Source organism: Watersipora subatra, chromosome 8 (genome assembly GCF_963576615.1).
Source record: "Watersipora subatra chromosome 8, tzWatSuba1.1, whole genome shotgun sequence".
In the NCBI taxonomy this organism is placed as follows: Eukaryota; Metazoa; Bryozoa; class Gymnolaemata; order Cheilostomatida; family Watersiporidae; genus Watersipora; species Watersipora subatra.
Window position 1 is genome coordinate 59,509,989 of NC_088715.1, and position 22,803 is coordinate 59,532,791.

At 37.6% G+C, this 22,803-nt stretch overlaps 1 protein-coding gene across 1 annotated transcript in view; it reads right to left on the reverse strand.

Moving 5' to 3' along the window:
• The window catches only part of LOC137401537 (uncharacterized), a 44,154-nt gene extending 22,102 nt beyond the window's left edge, over nucleotides 1-22,052 (reverse strand). The window contains exons 1-7 of the mRNA XM_068087940.1: nucleotides 21,711-22,052; nucleotides 17,080-17,228; nucleotides 12,273-12,465; nucleotides 9,790-9,836; nucleotides 6,756-6,830; nucleotides 3,740-3,922; nucleotides 2,607-2,677 (exon numbers count right to left, since the gene is read on the reverse strand). Of these exons, the coding sequence (XP_067944041.1) occupies nucleotides 2,607-2,677; nucleotides 3,740-3,922; nucleotides 6,756-6,830; nucleotides 9,790-9,836; nucleotides 12,273-12,465; nucleotides 17,080-17,228; nucleotides 21,711-21,868 (876 nt within the window). The 5' untranslated portion in view covers nucleotides 21,869-22,052. The remainder of the gene's footprint in view (nucleotides 1-2,606; nucleotides 2,678-3,739; nucleotides 3,923-6,755; nucleotides 6,831-9,789; nucleotides 9,837-12,272; nucleotides 12,466-17,079; nucleotides 17,229-21,710) is intronic.
• Between the last annotated feature and the right edge of the window lie 751 nt (nucleotides 22,053-22,803).

Sequence of the window (22,803 nt, forward strand, 5' to 3'; positions counted from 1 at the left end):
GACCAAAGGAAATGTTCGAATTAACCATTTTTTCGAGCTATCCGTGGACGAGTTATCCATGTTTGACTGTATATATATATATCGTATTGGCATACAAAAAGTTGTATGGAACTATTGATATTAGTATCGTGGCAGTCTAGTGTAATGTGAGAGATCATCAAGAAAGTGGCAAGATGGTCGATTTTTGCAAGCTGGAAAGGTCGGTCTACAAAGACGAAAGTTGGGAGTTCGAAACCCGTTGAAAGCAATATTTTTTACTAACCTCTAAGCATTGCTTCAGACAGGGCTTATGTTATAATAAAAAATGACATGATTTTATAAACTTCAAAAATCAAAACATTGTATTAGAATTAATGTCTTTTGTTAGTATTTTTAATTTTTGACTTTATGCATTACCTAATATGAGGCAGTAATCCACTCAGATGAGTTGATTACAATAAATAATAATCCTTTTGGGTGGAAATTTTGAAAGAAACTATGGAACTATTATCTGCACTTGTTAACTTGTAAATAAGTTATTACCTTGTTAACTGATATGGTGGGAAAGCTGTGCCAATTGAGCCTTAGTTACAATAAAACTGTCAGAACCAGTTAAGATAAACTCAGGCAACCACTCAAACAGTTGAACAGTTGGCACATAGCCAAGAAAGCAACTTTTTAGAGCACCTTACTGAACAAATCAATTTCCCTGCAGGATAACCGCTACCAACGGCGAAACTACAGTAAACGGCACTATAATGTAAACCTCTTTTTACGTAAATTTACCGAACGTAAATAATTTATGCAGTTTTTGCTTTATAGTACATAAGAAATTCCATATAACTCCATATAATTCCATTTAACTCGATATAATTCCTCTTAACTCGGTGGAAGTTATCAAAATCAATTTGAACGAGAGACCCATAGTTAGCCGTAAAAATATCACTTTCTCTCTTGTCACACTTGGAAGAGAAAATGACATATAGAGTTATTTGTTGTATATATTTTTTATTATATTTTATGCATACACAATATTTTTTTCTTGAAGCGTATAACTTAACCTTGCAGTGGAGAAAAAGAAAAAGGAATGGATTAAAATTAATTGAAGGCATGCGGTACCCTTAACATAAACTTAGCGCAATCACGGACCCTAAACCATGTATAAGGGATAAATAAAGAGAAATATTGTCAATACAAATTAATAATATCACAGTTACTGTACAGTCATTAAATTAGATCATTAAGTTTAGTTTTTTCCTGTATGACAGGTCAAAGAGGTGAGTTTGGGAAGATCGTAAAATGGATGAAGCTAGTTACATGTATTTTACTGTTCACACAACATAAAATCCCACATAACGTAAACATTCTTTTGCTCGTTCCAGGCCGGTATTCCTTGGCTCTAGAGCTTTCAAGCATCAATGACTCTCAAAATAAAATTTTGAGTCATTGATTGATTGATTGATTAAGAATGATCAGTGTATTGCTCATGACCAGCCTGTTTATTTTTAGTGGCTGATCAACCAAAACACCTAGTTACTACACCACAAGGTTTACCTGGAGAAGAATGCAGTTAATTACTTTTGTTCATTCATTGTAGTCAATGTTCATCTAAACAGCTAAAAGCTCTATCTTTCAACAAAAGGGCTTTTTGAAGCAAGTTTGCAATGGCACAAGTTTTATATGATAAGGAAAATGCAAGTTTGGGGGTCTTCTTCACACCTCCAATATAAGCAATAGAGTTCAGTTTCCAAGTCTTAACTCTTTCACTACCGCAAGCCCATGTATCGGCTCGAGTTACCTTCTCTTCGTGGCCGGCTTTTAGACAGCGCGTTAGTTTATTAATAATTACTCAGCTTTCGCTTCAGATAGACCAATAAAATCTGGTCTCCATAAAAACAAGCTAGAAAGCAGAGCTAGAAATAAATTCGGTAGCGAAAGAGTTAACAAAGTTTCACAAGATCACTCATTTGGCAAGATCACAACGGAGACAATATAGAACGCTCATTGCTAGTAAATTAGTTGTTGGAAATTCCAAGTGAATGAGCTTAGACTGCAATTCTTAGTACTTGGCCACCGAAAAACACCAAAAAGTTGGGGCGGCTCAGCCGCCCCAGGGAATACAGGACTGGTTTGTTATACATTGTAGGTGTGTCTACTGTATATAATCTGACTGGTTCATTATACATTGTAGGTGTGTCTACTGTATATAATCTGACTGGTTCGTTATACATTGTAGGAGTGTCTACTGTATGTAGTCTGAGTTATGGCATGAATAATCAAGAATGCTTTAGGTTATTCTTGAATATCATTTGTCCTTTGCAGACGATATAGCCATAGGTAGTTGCAGAAAATGAAAATATAAAAAAAGAAAATAGTTGCAGAAAATGAAATGGAAAAACAATTCCGAATCGAACACCGTAACCAACATCATGAATTTACTTCATGTTCAGAATTGAAATTTGATCAGATAACTGGATGAGCGTTGACCTTGCTTATTTGCAAAGCACTACAAAAAAATTGTAGTTCAATTGTGATTTTGTTAACAAAAAGGCGTCATACAATTATAACAAAATGCAAGAATTTGATAAATAGGAAATGCGTACCAGATTAGCAGCACATGTGCCTACCTCAGGACCTATGGAGTCGTTCACACCCGTATATAGAGGATCTCTTTGTTTAGTAAGTTCATCATCATGCCCTGAATAATATAGTAAAATCAAAAATTAGCCTTATGCCAAGTAATATGGAGGATATGACACTTAATAAAATAACAAACATGTTAACTGATTAATCTGACTTCAATAACTAGAAACGTTTAGCTTTGAAAACAATCAAAAACTAAAAATGACCCGGCTCTAAGATATGATATCGCCATGGGGAGGACAACTCACTATCCCAAAGTACTGACAGTAATACAAAAGTAAATATTTTTATTAGAATTCTTCTATTGAAGTCTTTGCCGCAATACATACTCAGAATGCATAGCAACCTTCACCTTAAACTAAGAACATTTTACAACTTTTTTGACGAACATTTTTAGAACATCAATCGGCTGGTGTGAACATAGATTTAGAGAGATTTTTTAGCACACAAAGAACTCTCCAGTTATAAATAAATAAAAATTATGCACAAACCTTTGAAAAGGCTATAAATATTTAAAACATTGGTTCACCCGGAATGGCTAATTTTGCTGTTTTACGCAAAATATCAACTATCTTAAGCCGATTTAGTTTATTTCTAGGAATTTGTAGACTATTATTTCATGCATTTCACTGAACTTTTATATCTATCTTTGTGGAGTATAAGAAGAGCTTGTGCATTGTTTGAAGCTTTTCCACCTGTTACTGCTTGTCACTCGCAATATACTGCACTTCTGGTTTTCTGCTATTATAGAGACACGATGAGTGACGTGAGCTCAACATTCCATGGAGTGATTTTAAATTAATAGATCTGACTGAATTCAGTGTAATTTTTCAACTTTCTCAGATGGTTTGACAACCTATTTCCTTAATTTTTTCAGAATTAAGAGTTAGCAACTCCAAAAACTAATTTTTCCGTCACCCAATTCCATGTGTATATATGTACAGATTGCATATTTGGCATCTTGTTGCTACGCTACAAGGGCATTAACTCAGGTAAAAGGACAAAACAGAATTCGGTGCTAGCCTTCCTAGATTTTAACAGGTGAATAAAAATCAGCCAAAGACACGACTGCAGTAAAGAATGAATGTTGAATCTCCAAACACCGAACCAGACTTACTTGATGATAAATTGATTTCATTTCCAGCTCTCGACCTCCCCTTCTGGCAGCAATAGTTGATGAGTAACACAGTGATAATTCCTCCGAACAATAGCCCCACCAGACAGACAGCGATGATGACATTTCGTACCTTCATATTGACAAAAGGGCCTGCTGTTGTTGCACTCTTTACAAGATCACTCTCTACAATTCATTAAATTTAATGTAAGGAATCCCTTTAAGATTAAGTATGACGTCTGCTTAGCTCACTGCAATCAGAGGCTGTGTTTGTAACGACCATTGCTACACATACAATGGTTCCGTGATCTTAGCTAGACATGTCTGTGTCCAGTAGCAAGGAAACCTCGACCACTGCAGACATGCACAGTTGCAGAGAACAACTTGAAGGTTGACTAGCAACAAAATTCACATTACAGTCATTTGGTATCATTTGGATTCACCATGTCTTACTCAGTTGTGTTGTAGGTGCAAAACATGTGGAAATGTGATTACAAGCTCTTAAAAGCTCATAAACAAACAGTTAATCGCAGTCATCACGAGACCAAGACCGCCATAGGCTGGAATCCCTTTCCAAAACAGGTCAAATGAGACGTAGTTGAACAAGATGGCTTCTTTTTACACATTCATGCAAGCTCATTCGTCGAAATATTTTCACAAATATACTTCACGCATTCAATAAAACTATGTCTATTGTCCTTACCCGTCTATTTCATCATCATTGTAATGCTGTCATTTTGAGCACTGATATATCAAAACCTGCCGTAAAACCCGTTTAATTTTTTAACCTTAGCTCAAAGGAATGCTTACCATCCTTTGATAAACCTGACAAGCCTGTTGGTCATATGTGATAGTCGAAAGATGCTGCAGAAATTGTTCGCACTAAATGGCAGAAAGTATGGATCACATGATTAGATTACGACTAGATGATTAGACCAAACTGAAGCGAAACTGTAAAGTAGCGAGCATCTATATCTAATAAGGGCTCTCCGGTAAAACCCGAAGCGTTTGTCCTAAACTAGTGCTACGAGACGTTTTATATCGAGCCTTTTATTGGCCTATGAATTCACATGCCAAAACTATAACCATGTCGAGTTGAGTACGTTGTCGAAATAAGGGATTCTAAACTACGGCGTTTTCATGATGGCTACGATTAACTGCTCATTTTTGAGTTTTTAAGAGCTTGTAATCACATTTTCACATATTTTGTACCTACAACACCTCAGAGTAAGACATGTTGAATCTTTTGATACCAAATAACTGTAATGTGAATTTTGCTGCAAGTAAACCTGTAGGCCGTCATTCCTGTCATCATCAGTCACCTTTTTTGGGAATTGAATGCCAGCCTAACGGTTGCAGGTGAGGCATACTACTGCTAGGCCACAGCCGCTCTCTCAATTCATATGCTCATGCGTACCAACATACTAGAATTATTTCTAAAAAAATTTGCCAGTCTGTGTACACAAGTGACTGGTCTAAATCATAAGCCCAGAAAACAGAGTTGTCTGCTCACAATAACTCCTTGACACTGAGTAGACAACTCTTCATAATAACTAGTGAGGTTTGAGTTTATGTATTGACAAATACAGTTATTCATTCATTCATTCATTCAGTAAGGACTGGCGAGTTGCTTCTAGAGCAACAAATGACATAAGAGAAACAATTTCAAATCACACATTAATATACTAGTATGTATTACAATAGAATTATCAATTGCTCAACCTGTCAGATGTCAAAGTTGGAACATTTTTCTAGTTTGAAAGTTCCATTCTCTTTTGAAACACAACGTAATTGAACATACTCCTAGATATAATGGAAAAATAGAAAGATTGTGATGAATATTACAACTGTAAAAAATATTTTAGCCATAGTTTGGAATCTGTTAAAATTTCATGATAGAACCAACTGCAATGAATTCCATTGAAACACCAACTGCTATAGATTTCATAGAAGTATTGACTACAATAGATTCCATAGAGGCATTGACTGCAATGGATTCCATAAAAAACACCAACTGCTATGGATTCCATAGAAACACCGACTGCTAAGGATTCCATAAGAGAACCAAAGAATAACCTAACAATGTGTCAATTGAATCTAGCCAAAGAATTCAATACATTGAAACCCAAATATTTGCAGCTTACGGCAAGTAAACTGGCCAATAGAAGCTTTCTTACTGAATAAGTTTAAAATACGTCTAATATCATATTCCATTCTGTTTAGCAAACAGTTCATCTCTTCTGATACCCAAACTTGTGTGGTTCTTATAGCAATATGTAAGAAGGCATTCTCTTTGTCGCTGCAGCCATCTAGCCCTAACCATCTACCATTCATCCATCGTGAAAGCAGTAAAAACTTTACATATACTGTCACATGCGCTTCGCAAAAACACAGCAAATTTGATTTTAGAATCATAACTAGATTCGAAGCTTCACGCCGCTGAAGAACAACGTGTGTCAGCTTTACGCTCGCTGACACACGTTTCATAAAAATTAATTTATGCTAATTATTTATAAAAAAAACAGCTATTAGTTCCTTAGGCTAAACATGAGCTTCCACAAAGTTTTAGTAGATTTTATCAGAAAGTATCGGTATTTTTCTATCATTTTCGATTGTTTTTGATGTTTGAGGTGATCTGACTGCTAGGATATTTTATGATTGAAATCCAGCTTGATTGCGGTAAAAACGCTCAGAAGAAAAAACGTGTGAAATGACGTCACTGGTTGCTATCATTGCTATAGTTGATATCAGCTATTGCGTTCAAGTTATAGTGTTACGCGTCTCTATTTTGTCGGTCTCTTTGGGACTATAGACGTCATAATTGCACTTTTGGTTGATCTGAGCATTTTAATCAGCGACCGAGTTTTGTTGATTTTAATTTTGAAACAATCTGACAATCAGATTACCTCAAACACCGAAAACAATCGCAAATTATATAAAATACCGATACTTTCTGATAAAATCTACTAAAATTTTGAGCAAATCCATCATTAAGGTAGCAGCAGATTCACCAACTCACGGCTGTTCTTGTGAAAAAAGCCTCCGCTGACATTCTGATTAACTGGCTCCCGAGTGGAAGATATCAACACTGGATCTACAAAATAGATCAAACTAAGCATCATTACCAAAGAAATAGAACTGCTGCAAAATAATAAGAGATCTAGTAAAAGTCTTTCATTTTTAAAAACACCTATGCTAGCCTCACCGACATCTATATCTATATATATAAATCTCAGTGTTTGTTTGTCTTTTTGTACACCTTGTGTCCAGTTATAGCGATTAAAATCTAGCAATGAAAAGTCCATAACGCAAAAGATTTGATCTCTGAACCTCCCATTCTCAAGGCAACAAGCTAACCTATTAAGCTACACAGAATACAATGGATTCATTGGACAGATAGTCATTATCTGGGTTTAACATCACTAAAGCTTGCTCTCACGGCTCTTATTAGTATGTTAAGAAATACATATACTAGCTTACTCAAATTAGCCAATGGCAACTACATTACCTGCCAATGTTTATAAGCTGTTTTTATAACCCTTGCAACACCAGGCATTCTGCTGGTCTATGTATATTGTTATAAATACAACTGAACAGGTTGTTTCATGCTTTGGCTAAAATATTTGGTTTGTTTATTGACACATACATCTTGCTAAAAACAGACTGATTGAACAAAGAAATATTATTTGAAAAATACAAGTGTATAGACTTTTACTGCACTTTTCTTTAATGTTTTTATTTATAAATCATATTTTTGAAAAAATTTGGCACCTTTTTAGAGACGCTGTCATGTAATGTTAACAGCAGAATAAATCCACATCCTATACTTAAGTTGCGCAATTGTAAATTTTAAACTTTTTTCTAAAAACTTGAGGAAGTTTATTTTACTTCTAATGAAACCGCTGACAAAGAAATAAAGTTGTTTTTCAAAATATCTTTTGTAATCTTGGAACAAAATATAAACTTATAATTTTAATTAGAATTTCGTGAAATGGGAGACAATTTCAAATCATTCCAGCACAATAGGGAAACACAGTAGGCACATGATAAAGTTTTACTTAAGCCAACAATGACAAGACCTCAAATTTGCCTCACAACAAACGTTGGCTGAGTGGCAGACTTATTTAGTATTCCAAAAAATTAGTTTATCTTGATTTTAAACTGATGAGTATAATTATGTCAAAAAATTATAAAATTTTAAAATACAGACACAGCTGAGTGTTAAAATATATTCAAGATTTCAGTTTCCACCAGCAATATAATCCACATAAATCCATAGTGAAAGCTTTACTGATTTGCAAACAAGTGATGATCCTTGGATGCTGACGCTGTAGCTAAACGTTTTAGTTTCATGGTTGAAAGTGCTAATGAAGAAACTGCTGTAAAACACAGATTCTGATGAATCAGATGACACTGGTCAAAGGTTTAACTTTTAAACTAGAGTAATCAAACCTGAGGTGAGAGCTTATTTACACTTCATCTAATAAAGTTGGGGCACTTTGTTACCATAACGTGATATTCCGGTCACAGCATAGTGAATGACACAAAGAATCATTAGCCAATATTAAACAAGAAACAATTATGTATTTGTTAATTTCTATACAACTATTTGATTCAGCGCCAGAACAGATTAATCAACTCTCTCCACTACATGTCTACACGAATATCTAGAGGTCAAGTATTAAGACTCCACCCTGCATCTACACCAAATGAAAAGTACACGATCCCTGCTAAAACGATTATAATTTCATACTCGACACAACTAGACAAATTTAGAGATAAAATTGCTAATTTCCGCATTTGAGTGACACATTTTCTAGTGAGAAACATTTATGTGAGCCAGTGATAAAACTGTAGTTGATTAGAAATATAATTAAATGCTAAGACACCCCATGTAGTGTGACAAGTAGAAGTCAGTGACTTCTGCGGTAGACAGCAATTGCGTTCATTAGCGAATGACAGGCTGCCACAGATTAAAAAATATGCTAAATTTCTATAACAGTCAAAAAGGAGAGTCATGCTGTTACAGCTCAGAGGCCTCATGCATACGGAGAGGGCACCTTTAAAGGCCTCATGCATACGGAGAGGGCACCTTTAAAGGCCTCATGCATACGGAGAGGGCACCTTTAAAGGCCTCATGCATACGGAGAGAGCACCTTTAAAGGCCTCATGCATACAGGGCCTGAGAGAGCACCTTTAAAGGCCTCATGCATACGGAGAGGGCACCTTTAAAGGCCTCATGCATACAGGGCCTGAGAGAGCACCTTTAAAGGCCTCATGCATACAGGGCCTGAGAGGGCACCTTTAAAGGCCTCATGCATACAGGGCCTGAGAGAGCACCTTTAAAGGCCTCATGCATACGGAGAGGGCACCTTTAAAGGTCTCATGCATACAGGGCCTGAGAGACCACCTTTAAAGGCCTCATGCATACAGGGACCGAGAGGGCACATTTAAAGGAATATCTCATTATTTCCATTTGTCTGAACGTAAAGCTGGTAATAAAAACCTCTAGTGGATCTGCAGATGTTGAAAGATAGTAATTTTTTAGGTAATCGAGTTCTAAACCGAATTTAACAGCTATGGCTTGTTTCTTTAAAAACAATACATATTGTACCGGTCTTTCTAAACAACCATTTTAAATGTTATAGATCTAGCAAGTCTTTTTGAGAGTAAACAGAAGTTTTTTTTGTCAATTCATATTATTTTTGTTTTCAAGGTTTAAAGCTCAAGCATATAAAATGTGTTTGCTGACCATTCATCATTATTTTGTGCGTCAAAAACTCTTATAAAACTGGTGAACGCAGTGACAAGAGATTACTAAAAATGTAATGCATCATTTAGGTTAAAAAAAACTGGCATTCAAACCAAACACAAGCATGCGAGATAAAGATGTTGAGAGGGTCACATATTCAGGAAACCATTTCATGCCATTATAAGCTAAAAATGATACATCATTCTGCTCAACTTTCTAAAGACATAGATATTACTTTTGTTACCGAAGACTCAGAAATTCACAGCATGCATAAGACAACAACTCCAATAACATAGCATACCTGGATTACATAAAGTTCCCTCTAATGTCTTGTTCCAGGTGCAGAATCTAAAACAGTGTACTACGTTACTCATCAAGCAAATGAATACCTGATACCTGCCCAACTATGACTGTGAGAGTGGCAAATTGATTGAATACAATAATTATAACATAGTTGTGTTCAGACAGCGTACCAGCCAGATTAAGGTGACACACCAACTAAGTTAAGGTAGCATAGCTACCAGTTAAAGGCAGCATAGTAACCAAGTGAAGGCAGCATAGTAACCAAGTGAAGGCAGCATAGTAACCAAGTGAAGGCAGCTAGTAAACAAGTGAAGGCAGCATAGTAACCAAGTGAAGGCAGCATAGTAACCAAGTGAAGGCAGCATAGTAACCAAGTGAAGGCAGCATAGTAACCAAGTGAAGGCAACATAGTAACCAAGTGAAGGCGGCATAGTAACCAAGTGAAGGCGGCATAGTAACCAAGTGAAGGCAGCATAGTAACCAAGTGAAGGCAGCATAGTAACCAAGTGAAGGCAGCATAGTAACCAAGTGAAGGCAACATAGTAACCAAGTGAAGGCGGCATAGTAACCAAGTGAAGGCGGCATAGTAACCAAGTGAAGGCGGCATAGTAACCTAGTGAAGGCGGCATAGTAACCAAGTGAAGGCGGCATAGTAACCAAGTGAAGGCGGCATAGTAACCAAGTGAAAGCGGCATAGTAACCAAGTGAAGGCGGCATAGTAACCAAGTGAAGGCGGCATAGTAACCAAGTGAAGGCAGCATACCCTCAGACAGTACTCTCTCTTGCATTACTCAGAGTGAAGGGAATCAAAAGTCACCCAATTTCAAGGTTGACTTGCAACAAAGTTCACATTACAGTTATTTCAACTTATTCGGTCACAAAAGGTTCACCATGTCTTACTCTGCTGTGTTGTAAGTTTAAAATATGTGGAAATGTGATTACAAACTCTTAAAAGCTCAAAAACAAACAGTTAATCGCAGCCATCACAAAAATGCTGAAGGTTGGAATCCCTTTTCTTCGATGACAAACTCAACACGACGTGGTTTTTGTTTTGACACATGATGTTATCACTTGAATTGCAAGGCCAATAAAAGGCTCAATATAAAACGTCTCGTTGCACTAGTTTATGACAAACACTTCGGGTTTACGAAAACTCCTTATTAAATATAAATGCTCGCTACTTTACAGTTTCATTTCAGCTTGGTCTAATTATCTAGTCATAATCTGATCTAGTGACCCATATTTGCTGCCAAATGACGCGAACAATTTCTGCAGCATTTTTCAACTATCACATATGATCAACAGGCTTGTCATGTTTATCAGAGGATGATATGCACTCCTTCGAGCTAAGGTTAAAAAGTTAGACTAATTTTTAGGCTGGCTTAGAGATATCAGAGCTCAAAGTGACAGCATTACAATGATGATGAAATAGACGTGTAAGGACAATAGACATGGTTTTATTGAATGCGTGAAGTATATTTGTGAAAATATTTTGATGGATGAGGTTGCATGAAAGTGTAAACAGAAGCACACCGTGTTCAACTATGTCCCATTTGAGCGGTTCTGGAGAGGAATTCCATCCTACTGCGTTTTCGTGATGACTGCGTTTAACTGTTCGCTTTTTAGATTTTAGAGCTTGTTATCACATTTCTACATATTTTGCACCTACAACACAGCTGAGTAAGACATGGTGAATCTTTTGATACCAAATAACTGTAAAGTGAATTTTATTGCAAGCACACCTTTTACGCAGACAGCATGACATGATGGCAATCATTCGTGTATAACAAGCTGTTTCGATTAAATCTTTCACAGCAAAACTAAAAAACAGATGTTAGATATTTGTGGTTCTGAAACCAGGAATGGTTTGCTTGTGACAAATATGACCTAAGGAAACACTGCTAGCAATAGCCCTGTTGTAGCTGCAGACGTAAGATGTTGACAGATCTGGTATCTGCTCCCACAGTCGTCATCGATTGCAATCGATCAATTTTAGGTATGATCTCTGCGAGCTGCGTTACGTTCAAACCAAGATCGGCAAGGTTTATCTCACAGAAAACAGTGTAAGCGAGCACTAAAAACCTATCCAGTAAGGGCCATACAATAAAAAAATCTACTCAAAATTCCTGCTGCACAAGCGCTGCTGAAAATATATACTTTGATTCTTCCAGGCTTGAGGCATTTATTAATATCTTAATATTTTATGCTGTGATTAGTGACCGATTACCTTATAACAAATGCATTCAGCATACGCTAAAAACTGGATTAATTTGTGAGCGATTAAGGGTGAAAAAACAGTACCAGTCATCCATCGCTCCAAGTGACAAGTGGAAGATAACTCCAAACTTACAACACGCATCGGACTATTCAAATTAGAGCAAGGTTAAGGAAGTTGGAAAACTAAAAATGTTCAAAAATTTGGGAAAGGCGCCATATTATCGATGGTAAGGCGGGTAGGCGAAGCATAAAATTCTGACTCACACTCCCTTGACAGTACATCTAGAACACTCGAGGTAGGTGATGGAGTCCCCAGCAGGTTTATAACCTGAAGCACAACCGAAATAGCAAAGAGCTCCGGGATGAACGGTGGGCAGATCCATTCCTCGGTATTTATAAGTGTTCTTAGTACAAGTGGCCCTCACTCCAGGCTGTAGTAATGGTGTTATATCACATCCTGCAGCAGAATTATATTCATATTTGAATATGAACTTGAAAAATCTTTTAGAAATTAGTTAGTTGTCTTTTAAAACACTTGACAGTTGAAAACAAACCGTAATCGAACAAACTCGATTACGGTTAAAACGATGAGATGAAGCGAATGGTCGACTATGACATTTATAATTACAAAGAGACCAACAGAATAGAGACGCGTAATGCTGCAACTTGAACGCAATAGCTGATATCAACTATAGCAACAATAGCTACTAGTGATGTCATTTCACACGTATTTTTCTCCTGAGCCTTTTAACCGCTAGCAAGTTTTGTTGATTTTAATTTTGAAACATCCTGGAAATCAGGACTTCAAACATCAAAAACAATCGCATGTGATAAAAAAATATTGATATTTTCTGAATAAAAACTACTAAAATCTTTTGTAAGATTCTCAAACGAGTAAGCTTTAAAAAACTTGAAGTTTCTTATTTGATGTCTTAAAGTGTTCTTTTAACAAATCTATCTTGTATAACCTGTTGCTATATTTCAACTTGTCATCTGACCCGAGTTTCAACTGTTAAAAGTGTTAAAAGGCAGCTAACTAATTTCTAAAATTTTGTGTAAGTTCATGTTCAATGTAGCTTTTGTACAGTCCATCCAGTACCTACTTAAACATGGTCACTTGGATTAGGATGGAGTACAGTCCATCCAGTACCTACTTAAACATGGTCACTTGGATTAGGATGGAGTACAGTCCATCCAGTACCTACTTAAACATGGTCACTTGGATTAGGATGGAGTACAGTCCATCCAGTACCTACTTAAACATGGTCACTTGGATTAGGGTGGAGTACAGTCCATCCAGTACCTACTTAAACATGGTCACTTGGATTAGGATGGAGTACAGTCCATCCAGTACCTACTTAAACATGGTCACTTGGATTAGGGTGGAGTACAGTCCATCCAGTACCTACTTAAACATGGTCACTTGGATTAGGGTGGAGTACAGTCCATCCAGTACCTACTTAAATATGGTCACTTGGATTAGGATGGAGTACAGTCCATCCAGTACCTACTTAAACATGGTCACTTGGATTAGGGTGGAGTACAGTCCATCCAGTACCTACTTAAACATGGTCACTTGGATTAGGGTGGAGTACAGTCCATCCAGTACCTACTTAAACATGGTCACTTGGATTAGGGTGGAGTACAGTCCATCCAGTACCTACTTAAACATGGTCACTTGGATTAGGATGGAGTACAGTCCATCCAGTACCTACTTAAACATGGTCACTTGGATTAGGGTGGAGTACAGTCCATCCAGTACCTACTTAAACATGGTCACTTGGATTAGGATGGAGTACAGTCCATCCAGTACCTACTTAAACATGGTCACTTGGATTAGGATGGAGTACAGTCCATCCAGTACCTACTTAAACATGGTCACTTGGATTAGGATGGAGTACAGTCCATCCAGTACCTACTTAAACATGGTCACTTGGATTAGGATGGAGTACAGTCCATCCAGTACCTACTTAAACATGGTCATTTGGATTAGGATGGAGTACAGTCCATCCAGTACCTACTTAAACATGGTCACTTGGATTAGGGTGGAGTACAGTCCATCCAGTACCTACTTAAACATGGTCACTTGGATTAGGATGGCGTACAGTCCATCCAGTACCTACTTAAACATGGTCACTTGGATTAGGGCGGAGTACAGTCCATCCAGGACCTACTTAAACATGGTCACTTGGATTAGGATGGAGTACAGTCCATCCAGTACCTACTTAAACATGGTCGCTTGGATTAGGATGGAGTACAGTCCATCCAGTACCTACTTAAACATGGTCACTTGGATTAGGGTGGAGTACAGTCCATCCAGTACCTACTTAAATATGGTCACTTGGATTAGGATGGAGTACAGTCCATCCAGTACCTACTTAAACATGGTCACTTGGATTAGGGTGGAGTAGTCCATCCAGTACCTACTTAAACATGGTCACTTGGATTAGGGTGGAGTACAGTCCATCCAGTACCTACTTAAACATGGTCACTTGGATTAGGGTGGAGTACAGTCCATCCAGTATCTACTTAAACATGGTCACTTGGATTAGGATGGAGTACAGTCCATCCAGTACCTACTTAAACATGGTCACTTGGATTAGGGTGGAGTACAGTCCATCCAGTACCTACTTAAACATGGTCACTTGGATTAGGATGGAGTACAGTCCATCCAGTACCTACTTAAACATGGTCACTTGGATTAGGATGGAGTACAGTCCATCCAGTACCTACTTAAACATGGTCACTTGGATTAGGATGGAGTACAGTCCATCCAGTACCTACTTAAACATGGTCACTTGGATTAGGATGGAGTACAGTCCATCCAGTACCTACTTAAACATGGTCACTTGGATTAGGATGGAGTACAGTCCATCCAGTACCTACTTAAACATGGTCACTTGGATTAGGGTGGAGTACAGTCCATCCAGTACCTACTTAAACATGGTCACTTGGATTAGGATGGCGTACAGTCCATCCAGTACCTACTTAAACATGGTCACTTGGATTAGGGCGGAGTACAGTCCATCCAGGACCTACTTAAACATGGTCACTTGGATTAGGATGGAGTACAGTCCATCCAGTACCTACTTAAACATGGTCGCTTGGATTAGGATGGAGTACAGTCCATCCAGTACCTACTTAAACATGGTCACTTGGATTAGGGTGGAGTAATTATCTTTGCAAATCTGGGCACGGATCATTAAGCGAACTAAGCTACAAATTTGATCGATGCCAAACAACTAACATAATTTCTCACTTTTCTACAGCATATCACATCCGAGTACACATGCTCAACTGCCCTCTTTAATCTACACAATTAGAAGAAAAACAAAAAGGTCAAAAGCGTTTATTATGAATTACATATAGTTTATTATGAATTACATATAGTTTATTATGAATTACATATAGTTTACTATGAATTACATATAGTTTATTATGAATTAGATATAGTTTATTATGAATTACATATAGTTTATCATGAATTACATATAGTTTATTATGAATTACATATAGTTTATTATGAATTACATATAGTTTTAAAGATAAATAGTTCCAAATTTTTACTAAACAAACACTCTTTGGATATTAAATATTCTACTACTTTAAATGACAAAAGTCCTAAAAATGATCTCCACGCCCTTTATGAATTCGACGGTTGTTTTACGGAGTAAACTGTATTAATTAAATGCATTGTTATATGTATATAATTAATAGTACCGTGGCAGTCTAGTGCAATGAGAGATTGTCATGTTTGTTGATGAAGCGGAGAGAATAAATATCTGTACAACAATTCTGAAATACTGGAAGGGGATGATGACTAACCCGTGTGTTAAAGTGTGTGCTACTAAAGTCTGGGCTACGAAAGTGTGGGCTACTACTCTCAACTACCCGATGAGTGTTAGCGTGTTCACCTTGGTAGACTATCAAGGTGAAGGTTATGAGTTCAAATCACATAAGAAGCAATCATTTATTCTAACCTTGGCTCTTACTATAGCAAAGATCTGGTAGTATCATGTTGCAACACCCTAGTGACACCACGAGACCCTAGTGACCCCATAAAACCTTAGTGACCCTGTAACACCCTAGTGACACCATGAGACCCTAGTGACCCCATAACACCCTAGTGTCTTCATTATACCCTAGTGACACCATGAGACCCTAGTGACCACATAACACCCTAGTGACCACATAGCACCCTAGTGACCACATAGCACCCTAGTGACCACATAGCACCCTAGTGACCCCGTAACACTCTGGTGTCCCCGTAACACCCTAGTGACCCCATGAGACCCTAGTGACCCCATAACACCCTAGTGACCTCATAACACCCTAGTAACTCCATGAGACCCTAGTGACCCCGTAACAACCTAGTGTCCCCGTAACACCCTAATGACCCCATGAGACCCTAGCGACCCCATAACACCCTAGTGACCACATAGCACCCTAGTGACCACATAGCACCCTAGTGACTCCATGAGACCCTAGTGACCCCGTAACAACCTAGTTTCCCCGTAACACCCTAATGACCCCATGAGACCCTAGCGACCTCATAACACCCTAGTGACCTCATAACACCCTAGTAACTCCATGAGACCCTGAATATAAATCCGAGCAAGATCTATTATCATATTATTATATTATCAAAACTAATACCAAAGCAGTATCGTGTGCCATGAGAGATTGCCATGCATAACTATGTGCACAAATATTATTCGATGTGGAAAGGTGCTCTCGAGAGGTGTAGTCGGTGTAGTGGCAGCTGAGTAGATGACTTAGCTTTGAATCTAAATATGTGGATTATCTAGATATGTGGATTATCTAGATACCACTACCATGCGGAATATTCTTTCTTCCTAACGCTCTTTGCGTGACTTCGGACAAACGCGACTCTTATTATAGTAAATATTATTGGCTAAAATAAATGACTTCATCTTCAACAAAAGAAAATTCCAACTAGAGGCTAGTCGATATTGAATACTAAAAAACCTAAAATGAATATGAAATGAATACCATCCATTAACAAACACGTTTCAGCGGGACAATAGATATTGCTAAGAAATCGACTCACTCGCAACAGAGTCATTGTTTGATGAAATGGTAGGATTGACCTCCGCATATATCGCCTCTCCCATTCGCTCGCTCTGACACCCTGGCTGGATCCTGCTATATCTGTTCTTTGAAAACATGCAGAGAAAGCACCTGTCATCCCAATAGGACCTATCGAGAGAATTGAGTCAAATATGAAGGACTGCAGTTATTGGAAAGCATATCAACTAGCAGAGGGCTGGCCATGCAAGTACAGTCATACCTCTACATAAGAGCTTCGTGCGTTCTGGGACTGAGCTAGTACATCAATTTACTCGTGTCTCAAGGCGCTAGTTCCTATATAAAATAACCAAATACAAATCAATCTGCTACCATTCTAGGAAAAAGCCCCATAAAACAGGATAATACGGTGGTAAAAAAGAGTGTTTAGTACAGGACTGAGCTAGTACATCAATTTACTCGTGTCTCAAGGCGCTGGTTCCTATATAAAATAACCAAATACAAATCAATCCGTTACCATTCTAGAAAAAAACCCATAAAACAAGATAATACGGTGGAAAACGTGTGTTTAGTACAGTGGACCCTCGCCATACGATTTCAATTAGTTCCAGTGCTGGCATCGAAAGGTGGTAATGTCGTATAGAGGGTTATAGAAACCCGTAAAATTATCTAATGCAACCACCCCATGGCAAAAATGATCAATGTTTTATATACATACTGTACATAATAAAATTAGTAACAAAATATTATGTTAACCTTAGAAACTATAGTTACCTACGGTAACTTTAGTGTATTTAGTGGTTATGATCTACAATAAAATGTAACTTTACAATATACAATGTGCAGTACGTACCGGAGGGAGTTCTTACCTTCGAAACAGACGTATACCATGAACATTGAATTTAACTTTAATGAATTTAGTTTAATAAACACGTGCTTTAAGCTAAGTTCAAGTATGCATTTTATTAAACTTCAACTTTGTCATCGGGTAAAACTTTAGCCTCATTCTGTGTCCGGTTTCGGTTTCACTATACTGAGAGATAGAGCGAGCATCGTATCTCTTTCATGCGTTCTGGGAAGGAATTCGGCAAATAGCATATCGGCATCTTCGTTATTCCGACATATTCACCACACCGAATGCCAAGTTTAAATTTTGAGAGAAATCTTTGTTGACATTGTATAGCGGAAAAAATATAAAATGGCGAGGGCAAAAAAACATCCTGTTTCACATCGTAAGGTGAATAAATCGTATAACTGGGTCATCGTGATCCGAGGTCACACTGGAATGGCTTTTTATTACCTACACTAACAAAGTAACAAATACCTATTTAGTTGATTAAATCTGCAATAAAATGTAATGTTATTATGTACACCACTGTAAGTGGCTATTAGTGGATATTAGTGGCTAATCGCAGTCTGAGAGAGACTTGACAACAACGCATTTCGTATACTAAACTTTTGTGACGCTACATAACAGAAACTTTGAATTTAACTTAAATGAACTTGGCTAACTAAACTCACATTTTTAATCTTTCACTTAACTTCCCTTCTTTCTGTTGGTCTCAATTGTTTATTGTCTGTTTCAGTTGGCCCTTTTTGCCTCATGTTATCCATAATTTTTAGCCAGCCTTTAGAAAACATTTTTCAAACTGATTTGAGGAGGAAGACCAAGTAATGTCATTCACGAAAGCGGCCTCTCGCATGCTTGACCACATAGTGGCCATCAAGAACTGGCTCATATCTCAAAGATTACTCATATCTTCAGGAAAAAACCTTCTCCAAATTCTGCTCAAATCTCGATTTCCTCGTATGTTGGGCCCTCAAATGTCAAGATATGACTGTATATGACTGTGATATGTGAAGATATGACTGTATATGACTGTGATATGTGAAGATATGACTGTATATGACTGTGATATGTCAAGATATGATTGTATATGACTGTGATATGTGAAGCTATGGTTGTATATGACTGTAATATGTGAAGATATGACTGTATATGACTGTATATGACTGCGATATGTGAAGGTGTGACTGTAATCTAAAAAATCTTCCATTCCAATTACAATTGAGTGAAAATTGAGTTATAAGTAGGCTATAGTTGAGTTATAGAAAATCTCAAATTTTTCGCGGTTAATCAACACTACCCTCTTCTCAATTTTAATCTTGAAAATCCAGTTCACCTAAAAACATACCCAAATGAGAGAAAAATACCGATCCTTTCTGATAAAACCTATCAAGATTAAAGGCTGTATCTCAAGGATACACAATGTGACAAGAGGAACACCGACCCATGTTGCCAGCATGGTCCGTGGCCAACTTCCCTACCAGCCAAATGATCCGGTAAGTCAACATTCTCATGGGAGGCATGAAGAGGTAAGCTTGGCCAGTTCTGTGAGTTATTTCAGGTGCCAATACGCCAGTCTATTGATCCCAATTACGAATGAAAATGGAATGTAGGCGTTGGCATAACTGCCTTATGAAATACGTTTATGGAGCAATGGCGCATACCTAGCCTTTTTTACAAGTGATGCAAGTGTGAGGCAGATGGCTAACTCACTCTAAACATAAATGCTCTTTCTTGATGGTAATCAATTAAAAATTAGCAAAAGCGTAACGATAACAAAAAGTATTAGCATGAATAAATATGCGACACATTTATAAGACATATATTCAAACCAATGTAAAAAAAACTGTTTATCTAAATCGTTTTGCGGGTTACATACATTTGTGTTTCAAGCATGAAATAAGCGATTGCATCATTAAAACGAATAGAGGCAGCAAAATAAGACCGTCAATAATCTACTTATGATACGAGCAACTTACCAAATTTCCACAATCTGATGTAAAAATTAAAGAGACTGGAGTTCACACTCGAAGTAGTTTTTAGGATACGGCGTTTGAGTTTTTTCAAACACAGCTGTTTGTAATCGAAAGTGAAATGGCAAGAAAAAACTAGACAACAATACGAAAAAAGATAAAAGTAATGTATGATACATCAATTAATTTAGTTTCTACTATATTTACAATAAATCAGAACAAGCTTTGGCGCATACATGTACTTTGGCCTGTCACAGTCACTCTACTGCCGAACCAACTGTATCAACACTTCTGAGCATATACTTCTCTCTAAGGTCACTTTTAACAGATTATTAATGTAGGTTTTACATATAATCTAGGTTACAATATTTAGTTTTTGACATATATTGTTATGTAATGCACTTGCTTTATTGCTATGAATAATTACTTTGCGTACGCATCATGGATTTGTGTGCTCGAGATGGAATGAAACAAAATACAGTGTATTCTTATAAAAAGACAGGCAGCTACATAACTGTAACAACAATAATACGTATTTGTAATTGACCTGTGTTACTGCTCAAGTATACTATTAGATAAAATAGATATTAATATATAATAGATACATGCAGTAGGCCTATGCTAGCTGACTAGTGTTCCAAGAGGAGATTAGTCCCAATTTAAACAAAATCCTCAGACTTGGCAGTTGTCAGACCTCTTAGAACAACTTGACCTTCTTAGCCCTAAATCAGAAATTTCGTGTTAAACTTTCTCCTTTTATAACAATTTATCTCAATGTAGTCAATTCTGCTAGTGTTACCGCTGTTCATTCATATCAGCAGGAGAATATGAACATGACGTACAGACGGTGGAAAATTAAAACTTAAAAAAAAGTAAATAAAAATCCAGCGGAGGAAAAAGATAGTAGGCCTATATAGAAATGGCTACAGAATCCTGAATAGTTCAGCGAATACTTTGGGAGACACCTGCCCTACTTCAATCTTGTTTAGTTTGTATGAAAACTTTATGTTGGGTGGCTCATGTCTCTTTCGCTACTTCCATTTCACACTGAGGGAGTATTTATATTTCATTTTGATGATCGTCTGATTAATGATTGTCTAGTAAATCCTAGTATATGTACAACAAGAGAAATTTCAATGATTCAACTGTCAAATGTCAATGTTTGGACGTTTTTTCTAGTTTAAAAGTGTCATTTTTTTCAAAAACCACGTAATTGAATATACCCATAGATATAGTGTAAAGATAGAGATTGTGATGAATATTAAAACTGTAAAAAACCTTTTTGTCATATTTTCGTACTAAGTATTAGAATTCCACCATAACGCCAACTGCAATGAATTCCATAGAAGAATCAATCGCTATGGATTCCATGGAAGCACCAACTGCAATGAATGCCATAGAAGAATCAATCGCTATGGATTCCATGGAAGCACCAACTGCAATGAATGCCATAGAGGAATCAATCGCTATGGATTCCATGGAAGCACCAACTGCAATGAATGCCATAAGAGAACCGAATGCTGTGGATTCCATAGGAGAACCAATAGCTTACGCCCTACGTTAAGTAATCTGGCCACAAAAAGTTTTTATATCGAATAGTAAATACAAGAGAAATTAAGTAAGTACTAGTAAGTACTGATATGAAACTAGCCTTGAGCACAGACTTTATTTGACTTACACAGCTCATGCTCACATTAAAACATGCCAAAGCATTAATAGCATTGTTAAGAAGGCAGTTACAGCCCACACCCTCTATAAGAGCTTGAGTGATCTTGTTATGACATTCCAACAATAATCTACGTGTAGTGTGAGTGAAAGTGATTACAAACGTACGACCAATGGGTGCAGAGCTCTTTGCTCGTGATGCGGTCAAGAGAAGCCGTGACATTTATTTCGGCTGAGCAGGGCTGCGAAAGAGCAAACGCACAGATAATGACCGCAGCGAGTTCCAGACATCCGCCTCCATAGTTTCTGGGTAGGAGTGGGTGCATGTAGCCCACTTTGGCAGCAGCTTGCAGCAGACTACTTCTTCACCTACATAAACACAAACATGAGAGTTTGAGATACATACCTGCTGTAGACTGCATAGTTCACAGGCTATACATCCAGTGATCTATGAGTGCAGCGATCTTTCACGAGCTGCATAGCTCACAGGCTATACATACAGTGAACTATGAGTACAGCGATCTTTCACGGGCTGCATAGCTCACAGGCTATACATACAGTGAACTATGAGTACAGCGATCTTTCACGGGCTGCATAGCTCACAGGCTATACATAAAGTGAACTATGAGTACAGCGATCTTTCACGGGCTGCATAGCTCACAGGCTATACATCCAGTGAACTATGAGTGCAGCGATCTTTCATGGACTGCACAGCTTACAGGCTATACATACAGTGAACTATGAGTACAGCATCTTTCACGGGCTGCATAGCTCACAGGCTATACATACAGTGAACTATGAGTACAGCGATCTTTCACGGGCTGCATAGCTCACAGGCTATACATACAGTGAACTATGAGTACAGCAATCTTTCACGGGCTGCATAGCTCACAGGCTATACATACAGTGAACTATGAGTACAGCGATCTTTCACGGGCTGCATAGCTCACAGGCTATACATACAGTGAACTATGAGTACAGCGATCTTTCACGGGCTGCATAGCTCACAGGCTATACATCCAGTGATCTATGAGTGCAATTACAGAGGCCTAGTTGATAACATTAATGAACACATTTTGTTATATTGCCCATCCAGCAGCCTCCAAGTGCTTCTAATTCCCTCGACGTATGTTTACACTGGCAGTGAGCAGTATTGGCATGTTTGCAGTTAGACACGGAGTGAATATCGACATATACTCAGTGCCTAGACGTTCTGAGCTGCAGACCATTTTACTCACACGTTTAGCATTAGCCTTAGCAT